At 39.2% G+C, this 22428-nt stretch overlaps 2 protein-coding genes across 2 annotated transcripts in view; one reads left to right on the plus strand and one right to left on the minus strand.

The window, feature by feature from the left end:
* Positions 1-22428, plus strand: part of MPPED2 (metallophosphoesterase domain containing 2) — a 603962-nt gene that overhangs the window by 41554 nt on the left and 539980 nt on the right. The window lies entirely within an intron of this gene.
* Positions 7390-22428, minus strand: part of LOC308196372 (uncharacterized protein) — a 44168-nt gene continuing 29129 nt past the window's right edge. The window contains exon 4 of the mRNA XM_080595275.1: positions 7390-19277. Coding sequence (XP_080451401.1) covers positions 19247-19277 — 31 coding nt within the window. The 3' untranslated portion in view covers positions 7390-19246. The remainder of the gene's footprint in view (positions 19278-22428) is intronic.

A 22428-nucleotide genomic window follows, 5' to 3' on the forward strand; every position in this document is an offset into this window, starting at 1 on the left:
AATATTTACTTTAAAAAGATACATCGTTGGGAACACAAGATTTATAATTACAACCATTTTCTTTCTAGACCTTTATTTTAATAGAAGACCTTAGTCTTGGGTGCAATTTTTTAGAATAAGTAAAAGAGAACTTGGAGGTTCAATACTATAGCTCTGAATTATTTAAATACTTGCATTCTGGTTTCTGCATGTTCATTATTTCCCATTGTTTGAGACTGTAGCTGTGCAGTCAAACCCGGTACAATATCGGCACGCACAAATCCTGTACCAGTCTATATGGCTGGACGTTTAGCAGGCCATTTGTAAGCAACACTTGATGTGTGTGAGTAACAGAGATAAATAACCATGCAAATTAAACCCTTAATTGTACATTAACTTAGATTTCTCAATTCTTAAATATCATTGCATGCATGAGTTAAGACAGATATAATTGCTGGTCAGGAGTGTAGTCTCTTTTTTGTCTTTATCGTAACAAACCTATTGTTTAAGACAAGCTTTTGTTAAGTGCTTAGAAAGTGCCAGCAGAGAGAAAATGTTCCTGACCTTGGCCATGTACTACACCTCCTGAAATTGTATTAGCTTTTATACTGCATGATGTATGAGCAGCCTTTTGAGATCTGAGTCTAGAATACGATGGTGAAAAATAACCATCCATGTGATTCATTCAGTATTTAAGGTGAGACATATCAAAAAGACAGCAACATCTTAGTGTATTGCAGCATGGTGGGGCTTCGTACAAAGGTGTAGCTGCCGTCTCTACCTGGGCAGCTCTCTCGGGCACCTGCCTACCCTGGGAAGTTCCTGCACATCAGCAGAGCACACAGCTTCACCAAGTGCTTCCTGCCCTGCTCTGAGCCCTCGTGGGGACTCTGTGAGACCAGGGTGTGCTGCCTGTACCTACCTCATGCCAGAGGAGCGTGCACAGAAGCCTTGGTCCTGTCGATTCACTGCCTGGTGGGTGCTGTTGAGAATTCTTCCTCAGTATGAGACATCCAACTGTGGCGGGGAGGAGCTGGCATTGGGATCTGCTGCTTCTGTGTGCAGGGCCAACCGCGGGCACTCTGCTGCCATGACCACCCTGGCCTGTCTGAGAGCTGCTCCAGAGAAATGCAGTCAGTCTGTTGCAGCAGTTCAGGGTCTCTGCGAGCTCGCCTCATTCCCACCACAGTGCTGCTGTAGGGGTACTTTATTTTGTTATGTCTAAGATCCACGTGTTCCCCCGGGTGTGCAGGTGCCTCCCTTATCCCAGAGGCAGGAGTCGTGTGGAAGGGCTGCCAACCTTGGTGGGTGCACCTGCAGGTGAAGAGGCCGTGAGTTGGGAATACTGGGGGGCTTCTTGCTCACTTTTTAGAAATGGTTTGGTATTCAGTTATGATACCAGTCAAAAACGGTGCAACTTCTGGAGTTTGGCTCCGTTACTGTGTGATAAAGTTCTTAGCCCGCTTCTGGACAGGGAGTGTTCTGGGAAGTCGGGTGGCCCCATAACAGCCAAAATAAGGATGGGACTGATGGGGAAATATATATAGTGTCTGTTTGCATTTTTAAACTGAGTTTCTGTTTACTCCCTTAAAACCCTCTAGAGAGTAGGGCTAGGTATAGCTTATTTCAGAAAGCATACATAATTTACTTAGCTGTGACAAACGTGCTCCTGATTTAAAACAAAACTGCCTCTTTCTTAGGTACCAAGCAAAAATACTCCATGTCAGAGGAAGCATAAATAATGAAATCATCAACAGTGCTATAGTGTGGTTTTGGGAGGGGGTTGCTTTGTTTCTGGAGCTACCAGACTTGGTGGTAAGATGCTAGTAGATATGCTCAAGCAGATACGAAGCAAATTCTTGGGTATGGAGCTGTCTGCCACACTGGCATTAGTTAGAATATAGTTAACAGGAAAATATTATGAATTGACAAGGCTTTGGCTTTATATCTACGCTTTAAAATGATCAGCTAAACTCTGCTCTAAGGAGCTCTAGCTGTATTTCTGTGTCATCATAACAGTTTAAACTTGTATTTGGCTCTAAGTATAGCACAACTTTTAGAAGGTAGCTTACTCATGTAATCTGAAAAGTGCAATAGCACCACTCAAGCTTTTTATTATACATGTAACAATCTGAAAACCTCGGGGATGCCATTTTTCAATTCATTGCTCTGAGTGGTTGGGCTGATTTGAGCAGTTTCTAGCCTGGCCAGTCATTTCTGTCTCCTCGTGCTCGCCCAGCTTGCTGTGGCGCAGGCCTTCGATGGGAACCCACGCTGGTTAAAATCAGCCTTGCAGACAAGTGAGAAAACAATGAGGCATGCTGCTTGGGGTGGGCGAGAAGAAAAGCTGCTTGTGCCAGCCCTGCCAGCAGGGCCTAAGGGCTGGGAGACTTCGTCCTCATTCGGATCTTCTGCACTGACTTGCATTTTTGCCATTGAATTGGAAGCTTATAAAATTGTTTGCTGTGTTGCAAGACAGCCGTATTTCACGTAACAGTTTCTTTTCTGTTTTCCCCAGTGGTTCAAAATCAAGCTTCACTAAACTGTTACAGAGGGAAAAGGGTTTCCTTTTGTCTTTTTCTATAAGCACTCTACCTCTTTCATGGTATAAAAATATTATTTACCTCTCTTAAGAAGGTTGCAAGGGAGAGCCTGAGAACTTGGTATATAAATATGTGTTAGAACAAAATGGTCTTGAAGGTTACTCTGTTATACTAATTTTGGTGACAACTTACAACTACTTTTGGAATCACTGTTTTGGCAACACCACCCTTTTTTAGTCTGTAAACAAAATATGGCTCGCAAAAGTATCATACCAAAAAACATAGGAATAGGCAATACATAGAGTACGTCTTTCTCTTTTGAACCAGTAGTAATATAGGATGAGATATGTAATTTGTATAAACAGTCACAGATGGAGCTTTAGTTTTACTATTAGGATCTCTCATAAAACACTAATTGCTTGGCTTAAATGAAAACATCAGGGGAAAAAAATGGGCTTCATGGATCGGGAAAACATGGAATCTGATGTGAAGTTTCTGTTTCAGAACCGCCTATGCCTTTATTTTGGTTTGAGACATAGCGTGACCCCCAAACTGTATCTGACTGTTTTCCTACAGATTAATTTACATAAGGCAGTAGTTTAAATAACCTTCCCGTTAAATGAAAGCATTTGATTTTTTTTTCTTGCTTTATTACTGGCAGAAAAAAGGTGTTTTTTTTTTTTTCCTTGTTCCTTATTTCCCAACAGGCATATGTCAGACATGAGCTCCTGACAAAATAAGTAAAAAGATTAACAATGTTTCCCCAAAAGTCTGCATGTTAGGACAGGACCCAGGACTGCACTCCTGAAGAGTGAACCCAAGGGAAAATCTGAATTTACTTTGCTTTTTAAGTCAAAGGTATTTATAAATGTAGGTAATTTAAAATTAAGGTGATGAAAATTGTCTCAAATTGTGCAAGTTTCTTCCAGCTTATTAGTAATTTTACATGAGCTAAAATCACATGTGCACACCCATGGAATGTGCACATTTAAAAAAAAGGTGGTCTGTACCAAGCTCTAACAAATTTGCTCACTGATGGTACTAGTGTTTTGTCACTGAACAATGATTCAGATCACCCACACAGCCTGCAACTCTTACTGCTACGATTACATTTCCTTAAACTGGCAGGGCCACCCTGAAACATTTTAGGTATTTTTGTAAATAAGTAAGGATGCTTTACAGTAAAAGTTATTTGTAGAAAAAGCAAGTTACATTTTTATTTCAAGGCTTAGTTGGCTTCTCTCTAGCTAATGAAATTTGGATACATGGTCCTGTGTTCCAAGGATTCAACCTGCTTCTGGTATTTGCCCTTTCATGCTTTGCCCAATCCCCTGTTGCATGACTCTTTTGATCAGAAAGAATATGTATGGATGTGTGCTAATAATTTTATCTAGAATTTAATAATTGCTGTGGAGATTCATTTTAGGAATGATGATGATTTAAAAAATATTAATTAACCAGTCAGGTTGGGGGCAGTGGGTATCAGCATTAGATTTACAGGCCTTTGATTTCTTCCATGAATTTTTGTTCTGTGAATCTACATTTTTCTGCATCTGATTAATCAAATTTTCTCTTTCCTAGCACTTTGCTTTTAGAATTCTGTGATCTTGTTCTGTTTATCTGAAAAAAAAAAAAAAAAAAACCCTTTGCTTAATACATATGTATACTGAAAAAAATAACACAATTAATGATTTTTGCAATTTTAGGATATCTAATTAATTGAAACCCTTGAAACAATGTCTTGAAATGAATGAATTTTGCTGATGAGGTGGTTCATATTTGATTTTTTTTGATACTATTTTAGTTTTCCTAAGGGGAAAAATATTTTTTGTTCTTAGTCCAACATTTGTCTCAAGAATAAGCGTAATGAGCATCTGAGAGTTGACTCTGGGTGAAATGATGTGACATGTCAATGACATTTTCATTAAAAAATATTTTAATGAGAGCAGGAAACAGAAGGGGGAGAAAAACCCTGCAGGGTCTGATGCATTGTTAGCTACCAAAAAGTGCAAATACTTTGGAGTGTGGTGGTTGTATATACATCTTCCTTCTACAAAATAATCCTTAAAGAGGTGCCCAAGTTTCTTGTAATGGATATAAGTAAAGCAGAACGTAAGAGTGAAGCGAGCCTTTGGTGAGTTCTGTGACATGAGCTGCTCCAGTTCCTTGTACTGCTGGAAACTGGAGGCTCTGGGTAGAGCCATTGGAGCCATTCTGGCAGTGTGTTGCAGCCCTGTGCTATTCCGAGGAACTGGGAAACATCTATTGAGATGCAGCACAACATTTGTATCACCTTCTTGGTTATAGCGGCAAAAGCTATGTCACTGGAATTAAAAAAAGAAAAAAAAAAAAAGAAAAAAAAGGACAACATCAGCTGATCCCTCCTAGGTGGATGCCAGATGACCTGTGTCGGTACCGAGCCATTTCAGTCATCCACGCCGCACTGCAGACTGTGTTGCACTACAGTATGTCAGAGCCGAGGCCTTGCAACTGCCTGCAAAGGTACTTTCATTTCCACATATATAGATGTTCAAAGTCACAAAAGAGAAAGGCAAAGAGCAAAATGTCTGACTGATTGCTTAACCTGCTTCTGACAGTTGGCTGCTGCGTGTATGTGTGATTTTTTTGTTTAAAATAGGTCAAGATATTCTGAAGGCTTTTGCAATGTTATCTTGGCCACTAAGAGCCTAAGAAGGTAATACAAATCAGTGAATAATTTTTGTGTATCTCAGAACACTTATACAATTAGTAATTCCCTTGGGAAGCATTCTGAATTTTTGCCAGTGCTTGTATTGGTACGGAGCCAGTGCAGAAATAATTGAGGGGTCCTTATGTGTAAAACTTGCGCTGTGTAATAGTGCTTGGGAATGAGGGAAAGGTCTGGGCTCATGTTTCAGTGATGTCAGCCCCGAGCTTAGGTACCATGTGGGGGATGCTACGAACTGGAACAAGACCTAGGAACCACCACTGCCCCCTTTGCTTCTCAACGGCTACCACAGTGTGTCAAACCGTTCTTCTCCTCCACAGCGTAGCAAAGTCCTACTGAAGTCTCAAGGCACTTGTGGTCCAGTCTTTGAAAGCAACGGAGAATGAAGTGTGGAAATGTCTCATGTAGGGGGCTGTTTAGACCAAAATAGTAATTAATCTTCAGGTCAGATTCTAGTAGTTGAGAGGTTAAGGACATCTTCCTTCATTAATATGCCTTCAATGCTCACTAGGGAGGAACGCTGAAATTCTAGTAAATATCAAAAAAAGAAAACAAAAAGAAAACAACAAAAAAAAGCTCCACTGGAACCTGTCTGTGAAGGTAGCAAAGTTTAAAACAAATAAGACCTTGCATAATTCACTTCAAGCACATGGAAAGGCAAGCTTCATACAAATGTCTGTATGCTGTCCTTGCTTTATCTGCTGGCTCCGTGTCTTGGTTGCCCTGTGAACACCCCTCACATGTCTGCTAAAGGTCCCTTACAACGGAGACTGACAGTATCATGCCAAACTATGTCAGGCAAAAATTAGGACATGAATAATTTCACCCTAGAATATTTTTTACTTTTGCCTTTGGGTGAATATATAATAATAAAATCTCTATCGTGGAAGAACATCCTCATAAAATCCTAAGTGAGCAATATATTGGTTATTCATTTTGAAAGAAAGCCCCCACTACATTTTATCTGTAGAGAGGAACAGAGAGAGTAGAAAGGTGTACCTAGTTTTTCACGTACTTAGTCCAGTTTTGAGTTCTGTTGGTTTCCTTTTTTTTAACTCGGAAATATATTTTAATGAAAATCCATTAGGTAGACCAATTTTCATAGCAGAAATAATGACATGTTTTCTTCAGAGTCTCTGACCTTACAAGCTGTGCCACAAGGAGGTTTTGCCTTTTTAGACAAACCAAGTATTTCTGTTTGATGAACTAGCTTTGAAGGGCTGAAGTTCGTAACACATAATTGTAGTAGAAGAGTTACAGGCAACTTGTCTTTGCGTCTTCTTGGCACATAAATACCAGATAACATCAACTATACATGGTGAATGGACAATGCTCTCCATACTGAGGAAATGGCAGCCATCCTGCAGATGTAGCGGATGCATCCTGCACCTTCACCAGGTGCTGAGCTTCTTTGGTTAGACACTTAACCTGGAAAACAAGCAGTAGGACAAGATGCCATGGCAGTGATTGGAACAAAGAAAGAGAGAGAGAGAAGTGTAAAAAGGTAAAACCAGATTGCTCTCCTCTCTATGCTTACAGAGGAAAAAGAGAAATATATAGTAGGGTTTAAATATGATATAGTGCTTGGAAGGAGTTCACTGTACTGAAGAATTACTGGTTTTTGATCCTTTTCCGGTCCTTAGGACTTGTGCTTATGTATGGACAATCAGTTTGTCATTTCAACTTTGATATTTAAACTGATTCATATTTTAGCATCCGAGGGCTAAACTTCAGAGTTACTTGCTGTTCAGGAGGCCAGTTGAAAGTACCTCAGTTTGGGGATGAGTTTTTGGTGATTTTCTGTTTTACTGTTGTTTTGTGAGCATGGGGTTAGTATCATCTCCAGACATCATTCCACAAAGTTCTTGCAGTTGAGGGAAAGATTTTTTTTATTTGTTGTTTGTTTGTTTGATAGCTCTTTCTGCATCTTGACTAATTAGGTTATGTTTAAATGAGTGCCTCTAAAATTGGAATATTTTAGCGACAACATTTTCTGTAACATGAGTCAGCTAAGATTTCATTTGTAACGTGGGTAGTGTACTATTGATAGTGTTGCAGTGATGATCTGCTAGCAGACAGACAAAGCCTTTCACTGGAAATCAAATAACCTTTGAGCTTCTAACCATAAGCACCAAAACTGTCACTGGTGTGTGCAGGTAGAAGAGAAGATGGCGATACATAAGCCAGACTACTGATGATTTCCAGGAGAAAAATTTCATGGCTGTACCAAAATGTTCAAAGAAGAAAGATCAAAAATCTGCAGTGCTGCAACTTAGGTCTCATCTGGAAACTGCAGAAGTGTACAGATTCAGACTTGGATCGGTGTGGTCAGCTTGGAGGCTGTCTGAATACAACTTGAATAACAATTTTAACTAAATTGGTTTAGAAACCAATTCAGGTCTATAAACTGCATCAAAGTAAATCAATTTAAGGTTCTCTTAACCTGATTTAAGAGGGACTGCACCAGGAAGTTGCACAGGTTTAACTAAATCTGTTTCTAAACCACCTGAGTTAACTCAGTGCTCATCCTCTGTATAAATCAGCCAGTAGATGCAGAAGTTAAAGGGTCCATATTTTATGGTTGTTCACTTGATTCATCTAGATCTATGTACACTGTACACAACTAGTTCATTAGCATGGAGCAGCATGGAGTGGAAGCCACAATTTTCTTTTTTCTTCTTTCTTTTTAAATGAGCTAATATTTGGAGAAGGAGAGATCTGAGGTGCATATAACAGCTTTCTGCTGAAACCTTTAGAAGGATGAAAAGACACTGGATGATAATGAAATTGTATTTTGAGCCTTTTTCCATAAAACGAAGTAGTCATTCTAGTGTGCGAAGTGCTATAATTATAAAGCAATTTGCCACTCTTAATGGGAGGACTTTTATTTCATAAAATATTAACAAAATATAATATCGGTGCAATAGGTTAGGAACAGTCTTATTTTCTCCATAAAAAGTCAATTTGTAACCACTGCAGCCTGTCTTTCTCAAGATGACTATATTAGGGTAACTGATCCTTATATAGAAGTATCAAAATATAAGCATTAAAATAATCACAACGGCTATCTCATTTACTTTTCTACTTAGTAATTAAATATTTTTCACTGTCTGCCTATTTCACTTGGAGGCTGGTGTTGTTTCTGCAGATGATGGGCCCAAGGGAAGCAGCATTTGATCGATGCCTAAAAAAGTAAAATCATTTGAGATGAAACTACATTTAAGAAAGGTCCATTCTGTCAAGATGATAACCCTCTCTCCAAACGTGCCTAAAAAAGCATTTCTCTTAAGCTAGCAAGTAGGGAAAAATCAAATTTTTTTTTCCCCTACAGTAAAATGAGGGGAAGAAAGTGAGGGAGTGTCAGTAATTATGGGATTTCAGTTCTGATCTGGGCAGCTGCATAGCATATGTATCATAGGAAGAACAAAGGACTGGAGATGGCAGAATTAACCAAGACTTAATGGATTCACTCTTTCTCTTGCTCTCTTTGTTACTATTTTTAATTATCCAGTAAATTTTTTTCCTTTTTTCTTCTTCTTTCTGTTAGTGTTCCAGTATTCATCCAGTCAAGCAGAGCACGATCAACTCCTAGGGAAGTCGTTAATCATACTCATTTTGATAGTGCTTCAAAATCAAATAAGGATTGGATCTCTCTAAATAGTTGAGACAGAGATCATGGAGGAAACTAGTTGAGCTGAATGGTAAACATGTTTTTTTTTCTTAAAATAAAGGAGACACACACACCCCAACCTCCCTAGCCTCTGTGCGCATGTTAGCTGCGATGTTAGCTAGGAAGAAAAGGTAGAGCAAGAGGAATGTCACGAGACACAGAACAAAACATTCAGTTAACAAAAGAGTCAGAAATAAAACAATCTCTTTCTCCAGCTTTCCATTCTGTCTGATCAGTCACCGAAAATGAATACAACAAACCTTAGTGCAGTATAAAATTGCTGCAATGAAGCTGATGAGAGAGATGTGATCTGCCTCTGCGCTGTTCAGGATGAGAATATGTCAGGGCTAAAGCTTGTGTGTTTGACAGAAGCTAAAGGGACAGGAAACTGTCATTTCATTTTAGCAACCAGTTCATTGGCTTCAGTGCAATTGCACCAGTTTACACTGACAATAATCTGATCCTATATCTGGCAAAACAAAAGGTGGAGTTTTGTCAGGTTTCTCCACTAGAAAGACTCAAGGAAGAATCCCGGAAGACTCAGGGTGTTGAGTTTTCTTTGGAAGCTATGAATCATTGCTCTTCCTTTTTTTGGTTTTGATTTTGTTTTCCCCCAATATTAATAATGACTATATAATAGTAGTAAAGCCTTCTGCATTAAAAAACAAACAAAAATAAAACTAACCATACGTGAACATGTACCAAACTTTTATCAAATGCAGTCCCAGATCAGTTTGGCAAACTATATTTGTAAACTTTGATAAGTGGACTAAAACTTCATTTTAATGATGTCTGTTTAAAAAAAAAAAATGTTTGGGTTTGTTTTTTGAAAAAAAAAAAACACCAAAGGAACAGCACCACCACAACCCCTCTTTTATTTGTAACTGCATTTTAAGACTGTCTTTTCTAAAGAGAACAAAAATAGTTTAAGGAAGTTAGAGTTTTCTGATCAAGAATACAATAAAGGTGATTAATATTTGAGCCGTGCCAGTGCTGTGAGGTCCCATCTCAGCATCCTTTATGCCTCCAAAGCTTCCAAGGATGTTAGGCTCTCCCAGGGCTTTGGTTGCTGTTGAAACTGAAGGCTGGGATCCCAGCAGTATAGTTAGCAAATGTGTTTCGTCCCTAAGAGCTCACCGTACAGTCTGAACTTGATTATTAGCTAACAAATCACTGTGAAGTGAATGTTTAGTCAGTCTGCCCAAGCTGCCGATTGGAAAATCTGTATCTAGGAATGTCATTCACACTGGAAACCCATCCTGCATCTATTATTAACAGAGGGGAAGCAATCTTGCTTATGTCTCTATGTATGTTCACAGCTGTCTGGCAATCAGGAGTGGTGGAAAACACAGAAGAAACATTGCCTGAACTAGTTGCTTGTGGGTTGAAAAATCAGCATGTTGCTATTTATCCCTGTCAACAGCAGGCCCTATTAACTATTTTTAATGAATCACCACTGCTTTTACTTTTGCCATCAGCCATGACCTTCACCATTTAGAAACACATGGTCTCTCATAAACGATAGTCTATGACATATAAACTTGAGAAGGATTCTATCACGGCTCAAACTACAGTATCTATCACAAAAACGAACTGCTCATTCCAGCTGAAGAGACACTCATATATATCACCGAGCCAGCCTTCCGTATTTTGAAATTTACTGCCCTGCATTGGTGCTTCTTTTTCTTAGCTTTTTTTTTTCTTTCTTTCTTTCTTTCTTTTCTTTCTTTTTTTTTTTTTTTAAGGAGGCCATGCAACCTTGCTCACTTAATACTTTTGATAAACTTCTACTGACAAGGAACTTGATTAATGATGGTTAAAAGAATTGAATCAAGAGTAGGAAAGACAGGGCCAAAAAAGCAGACTGCTGGGCTGATGGAAACTAACGTCTCTACAGAAATATATGATGGACCCTCCTTTTTGCCATGCCAAGTAATTACTCGCACAGGCCTGTTGTAATAATTCCTATTACAGCCAAAACGGAAAAGTCAGTAACTCACAGCCCTGGGACAAGGTGAAGGCAAGGCCAGCGTAGCGTGGATCAATATTTCATTTACTCACTGAGGTTAGCTTCTATCCCTGTATCAAATTCTTTTACAGAAAGCCATGAAAGAAATGAGGTTTGCTGAAAAACACCAATACAGGGCCCTCATTTCCTTGGGGGTGCTCATAGAGTACACGGAGCAACAAAACCTTTCAGCAAAACAATATGCACTCAAGGTCACTCATTACTTGCTACTGTTGGAAAATAAAGTGCCATTAGCCTGATATGAGTAATGTACATCAATCAACTGCAGACCAGCAAAACTATGTTTTCAACATGGTATTGCAGCTGAAAATGAATGAACCATGTTAACGCTTTCCGAACAGTTTGACAACAGTGAAGAATTTTTCCTTTGGCATTATCATTTACTTCAGAGTTTCACTACAACTCATCTCTGTAAAATCAAGCCAGAGCATCTCTGTTGTTTGCTGTGCTTTGTTGTAATTGAATTAATTCTCATTAAGCAAAAGTCATTATTTCGATGGGGACGGTTGGATGCTTTCCAAAAAGCTCCTGTCTGTGCCTTACAAGACTCTCAGGCTAAGGACAGATAAACAGATGTAAAAAGAAACGATCTATCATGTTAGAAAAATAATTTAAAGCAATACTTGCTGCAAATATAAAATGATATTGAGGTACACATACTTCTACTTTACTGCATGCAACAACTCTTTTCTTCTGTATGGGTTTAAGTGTTGAGGAAAAGGAGGACTTCAATATCTCATTCAAGATTGGCATGTTGTATGTAAGGCTACCATTATGCTGATCTGAAAGGCACATAAAGCATATGTTCCTGAAATAGCTAAAGTACACTGCAGTGTATGTTTTTGCTGCCTTCTCTCACAGACTGTGTTTAATATTTTAAATATTTTTCCCTGTAGATCTGGGGTTTTCAGAGAAGCTGTTGGGGCGAGGTGGTAAGCACATGTATTTTGGAGCTATTGACAAGAGACCTTCCCTTGTTTTCTATCAAAATGTAGCCTTTCTGGTTGGAGCTTTCTCATCTGTAAATACTTCTATTAAAACAGGAGAGAAGGCTCTTTTGCTTCTGTGCACTGGTAGGAATACAATTTTGCTTTTATTGGCTGCTTTTTGGAAAAAATATGTGGTGGGTTGTTTAGGACTGCTCATATAGTTGGTGCAGATCTCAAATTCTCTTGATTGTCAACTCGTCAGAATGTTGTGTTTTGCTAGTTAGACCATCATCTTTGATTTTTTGTGGCATTTTTTCACTTATTTCAGGGATGAGTCTATTTTGTGTTATTAAAGATAAGAATTCACTAACCTTTTAAAATCTTTAAAAATTTGTATCATAATCTTGAAGGGTACATTCCCAAGAACTGCTGTGTCATACTGTAAAAGTAAAGTAAAGTAAAGGCATTACTTTGGAATGAAATGAACAATTCCCAAACAGGGGAAATTGCTGTGTGATGGTCATGACTTTTTGCTATAGTATTCTCATCTTTTCTTTTTTTACCTTTTTATTCTTATGTAGCATTCTCTGTCTTTCTTCAATGTTTTAAAATCATTTCCTGAATGGAAACTTAAAGTCTTTCTTCCAGAATCTTGTCCTAAAGACTTACTGGGGCATACAAAGATAGCTGAAGTGTTTAGGATTCTATACTCTCACTGTCTTTTGTAGTGGGAAATATAAAGCGGTTTCCTTTTGTAGCATCATCTCCTGAGATCAGGCACCCAAAGCAAAGCACTCACATCCATAATGAGCACTGAGCTCCTTCCAGCACCTGAACTCACTTAACCCGTGTTAGTTCTATGCAACGCTATAATGTACAGGTAAACAAAACGCAGAAATAATGGGCCAAGGAGAAAATGACTGATCGATGGTCATATGCTAAGTCAAAAATGATTGTGCTCTTTCATGTCTGACATTTGGGAAGTTTCTGCTAAGTGTACTGTTGTGCAGTAGAGTCTAGGGATATCCAATGTATTAATTTCATGTCTTCTGCATAAATGCATCCTCTGCAGTTGTTAATGAGCTGGGTAATGCTCTGAAGTTTGCTGCAGTCATAACGTTTTGTATTTTTCTTTACAATCTGGAATTGTGGGCAGTTCAGCAAACAGTCTTAACCAGTTCCTCACATGCAATGCTGTTTCCTTTCCAGTAAATCAGTTGAGCCACTAGCAAATGTTAATTTGACTACGTTTTAGACTTTGCCTATGAATTTCCTTTTTTTTAAGATGGAGATAATAGAACCACAGAACACCTGACTGCTTCCTATTTTTCTTTCTGCTACTTCATTTTAATCATTTCATGTAAAATAACATACAGTGCATGAGAGTACACTGAGAGTACTGAGACAGTACTGTTCCTTTCTTCATGTCTTCAAGAAAGAAGACAGATGAGCATTCAGAAGTGCCTGTTAGACTAAGTAGAAGATCAGTCTAAAGAGAGTCTGTCTTTCCAGTCATATAGAGAGACTGTCTTGGCTTAAAAAGGTCCACTAGATTTGATTTGCTCCAAGGTTTAGATGTGGAGTCCTCTCCTTAAGGATGGAGTAATTCAGTCATAAAAAGTCTGGTCATTCCTAAGTGAGATTTTTTTGAAAGATGTAAAGGAGAATTAGTGAACCTGTCTCCTCTCCTTGTAGGAGAATTGGAATCACAGTTTCCTTTTTATAAATTCCTGGTTTTGTGATTAAGTTTCTTTTTAAAATCTCTTTTGCTACAGGTAGCAAGCCTATAATGCTGTATGGGGCTTAGCCACATCCATGCTCCTAAGATTGTCCCTGAGGCCCAAGACCTCAGAATTATTTAGGTAACTGCGTGCAATTTGAAATGACTCGGTGTTTTTTAGTAGTTCCTTCTTTGAAACTGGGAGACAGTGTTACCTTTGGTTACTTTCAGTTACTGGGAGGAAGAGGGGTGGTGAAGCATTGAATTGGTTCAAAGGCATTTATGTGCCCAGTAAAACCAGAGGGAAATGGGCACCTAAGTAGCTGTTGGAGATCCAGGTTTCATTTACTATAGGGAGGAGCAGCATTATAAATCTGTGGAATTGCCTTATGCTTCTGCTTGCAATGAATGAATCTTTCAAGAATGTCTAAATTAGGGTAAGAGAATATCGTGATGGGAGGTGGAATGCTTCAGCGTGTTTTAAAAGAGCATTAAGACACTCTTCCCCCCCCCCCCAACTTTCACTGGTATAGAGAATACTTTTTTGTTTGTTTGTTTGTAAACTAGCACCCTAACTTCTGTGGTAGGTTTTGTTTGTTTGTTTTTGGTTTTGTTTTTTCATTCTTATTTCACAGGGCTAATACCCCAGTGGTTCTTGGCATCACTGAGAATAAGGAGGCATCACTTTTTATCGGTGAGCACTCTGCTATAGCTTTCAGGGCAATAAAGTTGCATGTGGCAGAATTACTCCTTGACCCAGTGTGAACTGAGACTGGGCTCACATCCGTCACCCAAATGTGAGGCGGTCTGCTTGCGCCTGTAATAAAGAACACATGTTTGGTCTGGAGGTCAACATTTTTGGACTCACAGTGCACTTAGTTAGATCAAGGTCTGGTCTGGGGTTAAAATCAATATTGCAAATTGCAGATAAAATGACAAAGAATATGTTTCCATCTATGTTATATTTTAGGTACAGTAGTATTAATGTATAAGTAGGTCAATTTCATTAAGATGTAATTTCATTAAGGGACTGGAACTGGAACTGGAATTTGGCCACTAAGTGATTTAATTTTTTTTTTTGTCTACAGCAAGTGTACAGACATGCATCACTCTTGGATGCTGCTCACGTGGATAGTTCTACTTTAGACCAGTAAACCAGCAATCATAAAGTGCACTCTGAAAGAAAGTTTGAAGGAAATCAGTGAAAAGTATAGAAAATATTTGTCTCTAGTGAACACGTTCTTTTTTTGAACTGTCACAAGAATACTTGTTAAAGCAGTATATTAAAGCATTCATGCATTTAAAAAAAAAGTATATAAAATGCATACTTCATAGAAAGAGATCTTCAGTTTCATACACTTGTATTAAGCAAGTACATATACAAGTAGAGTATTTAGCAGGAGTCCCTTCGGGCTTGTTTTCCTAATTTATATGGACATGAGACAAAACATGTAAGTTGAGGAAGCTTCACTTCAGTTTCTGTAATGTGGCAAATCTGTTCATAGTTAACCATAAATGATGGTAAAGGCATGGCATAAAGATGTTGAAATGTTCTTTTCTGCGTTCATGCTGGCTAGGAGGTCTGCATGCAGGGCACCTGAAGGTTGTCAGATGAGGAAGAAGGGGGGAAAGTAGTCTCCAAATCTTGGAAAATGAGGAAGGCAGTGGGATGTCTTTTATGCAGTCCTCGGTGAGAAGTATTCTTTCATGTGCGTAAGACTCATGTTGAGCTTTGTAACAGAGCATGATGCCGGCTTTACAGAGCTCTATATCCGGCTCTGTATGTGGTGGCTGGACCATAGGCTGAGAATCATCTGACTTATAACCGGTAAGCTCGATGAGGCTGTGTGTATTTTGCACAAACTAGAAAAGCTTATTTTGCTTATTTTCAAAGCTTATTTTCATCCCCACTGCCCCTTCCCCTGGGGGCACTACCCAACATTGCCAGAGAGTCCAGGGCATCATATGTTTTTTTCTACTTGCAGTGCAGAGGGGAGAGGAAACACAGCCAAAGCCGTAGCCAAGCAAAGAGCTCCAACTCTCTCTCTTTCTGCTGTGGGGTTCCTAAGGAGCCCCAGCTTGCGGACAAGGATCTGCAGCATGTACGTGGAGGAAGCCTGGGGAGAGAGAAGATCATAACTGGGCAACAGCTGCTCTGTATGACTTGCTTCCCTGGTAACCTGGCAGCTCTCCAAGTAGAAAGCGGAATAGGAGTATAGGAGTTAAAGTGCTTGAAGCATTAATTCCCCTTGCAGTCTGCAGCCTTCTCTTTCTCCTCCCAGTTCCTGCTGGAGCAATGCTCAGCAGAAGTGGAGGCGTCTTAGGGCCATGCAGGTTTTCGAGGGTTCCTGCGGGCAGCAGGGGGGGAAGATGCAGCTACGTGTTGTCTCCCTTGTCTGGAGCGCCTGCTGGAAGGCAGAGGAGGACCAGGATGCTGGCAAGTGGCTCTGCTGCCTTCCCTTGGCCACCTGAGCTTACCAGGAGTTAAAAGCTGCATGTAAACTGCAGTTGTAACAGTGTCAGTATTGGGGGATTCCTGTTTACGTGCGATGCTTTTCCGTGAATTTCCAGTCATGTGGTAGGATCTCGGGATTATTTTCTGCTGCCTCTGGGTTACTTGGACATCCTCCCCCAGTCCCCCAGGTACTCGACATGAGCAGAATTTTCTTGGCAGCTTTTCAGGACTCTCCAAGTTGTTACTGGGTCCTCTTGAACTTCAAAACGCTGCTCTGCATCTAAACCCCGTTGTAAAAATGCAGTTTTATGCCTCTTGGATCTTTATAGATGTAATATTTTAAATTTTCTAGCTTTAATCTTCTTATAATTTCTGTGACTTTTTAAAAGTATTTTTTAAATTGTCCTGTTTCCTTCCTGTTGCCTTTTGTAACAGTTTTGTCTTGAGATTTCAGTTACTATGCAACATTAGTGACTCATATATTCCAGAATATTGCAAAAAGGAAAAAATAATTTTTTTACCTGTTGGGGAGTTAAGAGTTGTAATTTAAGCTAGACACAAATTAGTCCCTATTGAAGAAATGCTGATGTTTATTTTGTCAAGATATGTAATAAAACAGTCTAAAATTAAACAACAGTAATACATACAGCTGCTCTGTGCTTACCAGTAACTTTGCTCTCTATGGAGGCAGTAACGGCAGCAGCCCAGACAGTTTCTTAAGGCTTTTCCTGCTCTTCTGTGCCCTCTATTTGATCATCTGCCAAGGTTTGTGAATAGTGCCAAATCAAACAGTACAGCATCTCTATAAGTCTGCTCTTGGAGGCTAAGGAATTCAGCAGTTGAAGTGCAATGCCAGATATAAAAGAAGCAATTATAGTGAGCTTCCAGAAGTTTAGGTTGAATAACTTTAATATTTGTATAATAGATATTTTGAGGCTCCTTTTACTATCTGGACTTTTGCTTTCTGTATACTATTTCAACAGAATCTTAAGCTACACAAATATAATCTTGCCCAGATGCAAGAAATGTGTGTTTTTTTTTTCTTTTTCTCTTTTTCTTGAGGTTCTGAAGTTCCATAAAAACTTTGAAGCCTGTTTCTGTGTATCCTGGCATTGGCAACTGAAGTGCCATATTCATCGGCAATGCTCCTTCCTTCGCAGAAGGAACTGTAGCAGTTTTGAGTACAGATGACCACCTTCCCCTTTGCAAGTCTTTCTCTTTCCTCATACGTATGCAGAATGCTTCCCAAGTTTTGTGTCCTCCTTTCTTTGTAACAGTGAAGACACATTTGATGTGGTATCTCAGGTTTTTCTGCCGTATGCAATGGAATGAATTAGTGGAGTAGTTGTATAGTTGAGTGAAAGAGAACCGGGATTTCTTTCACTGAACTGCAGTGTGGACACGTGCCAGTTCTGACTGAAGTAAAATTCATCTCACTGTGATTGACCATCCAGAATCTATTAGCCATTTAATCTCCAGGAGCACAAAGAGGAACTTTGCCCCAGATGAAGCTATTTTTACATGTATGTTAGTGAACAGCCATCATATCCTGGGGTCTAGAGAGCCAGGGTCCACTTCTACCAACTTAGCACAAACAGCATGCTTAAAATACAGATGAGGGAACAGGAAAAATCTAACTGAACTTGAAACTTGATTACAGTATGGCAAGTTTAGGGAAGACATGGGCAAACTCCACGTAGAATTTACTGATTTTTCCATGTTTAAAAAAAATCCCTTTTTACCTTTATATATATTTTCTTGCCTCATAAAGAAGCAATGGTTCATTGCTACCCACATGATCCAGACCTTCCACACTGAGCCTGCTACATTCACACCACTGTGTTCAGTGGGTAAAATAATTTCTTTGAATAGCTTTAATTAGATAAAAGCCGAATTCCATACTGTTATTTTTGTTGTTCCAAAACATCATATTGGAATACTTGAGCCATCATGATGAAGGGAAAAATGGTTGAAGTCTTTCACTTTTATGTGAAATTTATTGAAGTTGCTTTTGATGAGCTCTAACAAACACTAAAATAAATGGAAAATCTTTTTTTTAATAATTCTTGACATTTTTCCCCCTATTTATTTTACTGTGCAAGCTCAAGTATTCACTACAGTAGATAAATAAACAACTTGTTTGCATTAGGAGGGCTAACTTATGGTCGGTGCTTGGCTGCATACAGAGGTCACTTGCTCTGAAAACACTTGAGAGAAATCAAATCTTTTACCTGCTTTGGTTGAATCTTGGGGCTGCTTCAGTACATAAAAAATTGCTCCTTTTTCCTCCAAGGCCTTAGGTCTTAATTGTAGCTACTATAGCTCTGTTATTTATAGTCTCTGTAAGGCTCGTAGAAGTAATAAAAAGGAAAATCCTAGATTTAATTTTATTTTTCAGCTCACAGCAAAAAAATCAAACCGTCTATTTGTATTGTAAGTTTTGCTTCACAACATCACAGTCAAATTAATTTTCCAGTTACTCATTCAGAAACACTTTGTGAATTCTATCCCTTGGACTAACAAGTGGCTTCATTGCCAGGTAGGCACACATTTTCTCCAGCAACATGCTGCAGGCTCATTGTAAAAGATCTCATGCACTCAGGGGAGTTTGCTGTCCTTGTTAGCTGACTTCACCTGCTGGTGAGCTTCCAAGTTGTAATGGCATCAGCTAAAGAGAGGGTTCTTGCAGTCTCTTCTGTCTTCTCTTTCCTGGTTCTCCCCATCTCTAGTGAACGATGCAAGCAGACGTGATGATTATCTATCAAGCAGATGTAGGTTCAAGCTTCTGTAGATGAAACTGTGGCAGCATGTGGAAGTCAAGTGTGCTGAGGAAACGATCCTCGTGACATGCACGTAGACCTACACGATGACTAACGTCTTGTCCGTATGGAATGGTTTGCTTCACCCCTCCAAACATTGAACTGATGATGCACTCTATGCAGGTGAATTACTTTTCATCCCTCTCTTTTGGAGTGAACGGTGTAAAGGCAAAAGGAGGTGTGCGTTACGCAGTACAACGGGCTGGGGCTCAGCCACAGAAGCGGAGGGTGCTGTATGGCCTGCAGATCTCGGGTCTGTTACTGAACTCGTGGTGAAGATCTCAGTGTCTCATTTGGGACTGAAAGCAGACAGAGCTCTGGGATGCTAAAGAGGCATGTGCTTGGAAACAGCAAAGGGAGAGCTCCACCTGAAACTTCTCCTTCCACCACAGGCTTCAGCCATACCTCTGGGGAGCTGTGCTCAAGCTGAGGTGGAGGAAAGGAGGAGGAACAGCTCTGGTTAGCCTCTGAGATCTTAAAGCTTAAGTTCATAGGACATATTTAGTCCTCAGGATACAGCTACTTAATGTCGGGTAGAACTGATAGAGTGAATTTTAATATTTCATCTTTGAAGGCTTCTTGAAATGTGGAGAAAAAAGGCCTGTAAGGAATCTTTATACTTCTTGTATGCAGACTTACTATATTTTTACTCAGTACTGAACATTAAGGAGAGGGATTTTTGTCTTTTTTAATTTCACTTAGTGATTGTATAGTTTAAAGGAACATATTTCTAACTTTGCCTTTTCCTAGAAAATCAAATTTACATAGATGCATATGTATGTGCTGTCCATTAGGTGACATTCCCTAGTAGCTTTTTCCTAGAGAAGTTGCATACATTGAAAAGACGTGTAGCAGGAAAATAATTCCACTTTGCTTTGGAAAGCAACTTTTGTAATGTAGAATCCTATGTTACCATGTTCTTGAAAAGCTTTCTTTTACCTAAAATAAACTTTCTGAAATATCTCTCACCATTTGGGAAGCTTTCAACACGTTGTAGGACAGAGTTCTTTCTTTTTCTCTTCCAATAATGCTTTGCACTGTGCTGTGACTTGAACTTTATTTTCACATGTTGTGGGAGCATCTTAAATTCCTTGCCAATCTATCCTGCTCTCCAAATCCTTGAATCAAAATTAAAGAAAAAAGGGTTCCTACACGTGGGTATGATACAAATACATGCATGTGGTAATTGTTTTATAACAATGGTAGGCAGCAAAACAAAACAGGCTGCAAATGGAGCCTTCTGAAATCATTTCAGTGACAGTACTAGCAAATGCTAGTTTTACATCAGGTTTACAATAAACTGGTGCAGGTTCAGTTGGTGCGGAGGCAGACCTCTGATACCTTATGATATAAAATAATCTTAACAAAATGGCAAAAAAAATTGTTGTGAATTGGATAGGAACTCTTCTAGGGTATATAAATACATGATAAAATAAGAGGTTGGTCTTTGTTATAGCAAACTGTTACAGCTAGCCAACTGCTCAGAAATGGAAGTAGGTTGTACAATGCAGGCATGGCTGTGATGTGTGGTGTGGCAAGGATGCTTAGTTCACCTTCCGTGTATTGAAAAAAAAAAAAACAAACTGTTGGTTTTAATTTGATTGGTGATAAATAGTAATGGATTTTTCACTTTGTGCAGTTATGTTTTTCTTTTTTTTTTCTCGTTGTTTTAGTGAATGCAGTTTATGTTTTCAAAAGCCTGAAACCCAGTCAGAACAATGTTTATGAATTCAGTGGTTCATGTGAGTAATACAAAATATTCCTGCTGAATGGAAGTGCTGTTGTCTCTTTCACTGATGAATATTTTTTCATGAAATTTAACTTTATATTAACCCACATCATGTTCAATGAGAAAAACTAGTTAAGGGCCTGATCCTATAGTCTCAATTTCTTTGAACCAAGTACTGTGTGATTGGGTCTTGATATAGTAACAGTTAATGCTAGAGATTCTTGCGTTCACCTTGAGCAATTATATGGTTTAAAGTTTATGCAGCAAATTATTAGGTTTGGCAATGACTCAGTCGTCAAGATTAGTTTTACACCAAATTGCTTGCAGATACCAAATGACAGGTTTTGTAATGAAAGGTTGCAATTATTTCTAATTTCTTCAATAGTAGTCACAAATCACTGATGCTGATTCTGCCATTTGTATGTGGCTTTCTAAAATAATATCCTGATGTGTCTGCCTTACCAGTCCTTTATTCTGTTCACAAAATTGAATAAATCAAGTAAAGTTACAAGTGTGCAGGAGGAATTTTCAGATAAATTATTGCTGAATGATCAGGGTGGGTGTTCTGCTTTTTGTCAGTACATTTGGTTCACTTTTTTTTTATTTATTTTCCATTGCTTGTTGATTATGTTTGTTGTTTTTCCTTCTTCTGAATGATTACAGTGAATTTCAGAAAGGGTAATTAACCGTGGTACAGCGTTACACTGATGTGATTATTCTGCTCCTAGTTCTGCAGGTAGCATGTTCAGCCCTGGCTCAGGGATCTTTGCATTCTTTGCTACTCAGTACAGTATAAACGCTTTCAGTCTTCCCAAGCTTCTGACACTGTTCAGTACACAGAGGCTTATCATATTGCCAAGCTTATATAATCTCCTTATCAGGGTCAGTCTCACACCAAGTAACATGATGTCTTATCCTTATGCTGTCCTGGCCAATATTAATGTATTCTTTCCAAATAAAACAGCTTCTAATTGCCTAAGCTGCGTGTGAGCTATCATCCACATGGGTAGTCCTGCTATTGCAAGTATTTAATGGCTTAATAATGCTATGGGTATGAAAAACACCATATAAAAGAAACTTCGGTCTATTTTATGTCATGTTTCAACAACTTGCTGCAGCAGCGCTAATGTAACTTTCTGATTAATGTTTTTGTTTACGGTGTATGTATAACTGCATTTGACCAAGGATACACAGGCTGGCATTGCCTGTTTGTACATGAAAGGAAGTTTTTGATCTCTGCATGGTCTGAACAACAAAAAGTCAGTAGAATCATAGAATCATAGAATATCCTGAGTTGGAAGGGACCCTTAAGGATCATCAAGTCCAACTCTTGATACCGCACAGGTCTACCCAAAAGTTCAGACCATGTGACTAAGTGCACAGTCCAATCTCTTCTTAAATTCAGACAGGCTCGGTGCAGTGACCACTTCCCTGGGGAGCCTGTTCCAGTGTGCAACCACCCTCTCTGTGAAGAACCCCCTCCTGATGTCGAGCCTAAATTTCCCCTGCCTCAGCTTAACCCCATTCCCGCGGGTCCTGTCACTGCTGTTAATGGAGAAAAGGTCTCCTGCCTCTCGACACCCCCTTACGAGGAAGTTGTAGACTGTGATGAGGTCTCCCCTCAGCCTCCTCTTCTCCAGGCTGAACAGGCCCAGTGACCTCAGCCGTTCCTCGTACGTCTTCCCCTCCAGGCCTTTCACCATCTTTGTAGCCCTCCTCTGGACACTCTCCAACAGTTTCATGTCCTTTTTATACTGTGGTATAGTAACGGTAAGTAGTTTCACTTACCGTTACAAAATCTAGAGCAAAGACATTTTGGCATTATAGGAAATATTTTCATATTCATAT

The sequence above is a fragment of the Anser brachyrhynchus genome (genome assembly GCF_964034855.1).
Source record: "Anser brachyrhynchus genome assembly, chromosome: 5".
Classification (NCBI taxonomy): Eukaryota; Metazoa; Chordata; class Aves; order Anseriformes; family Anatidae; genus Anser; species Anser brachyrhynchus.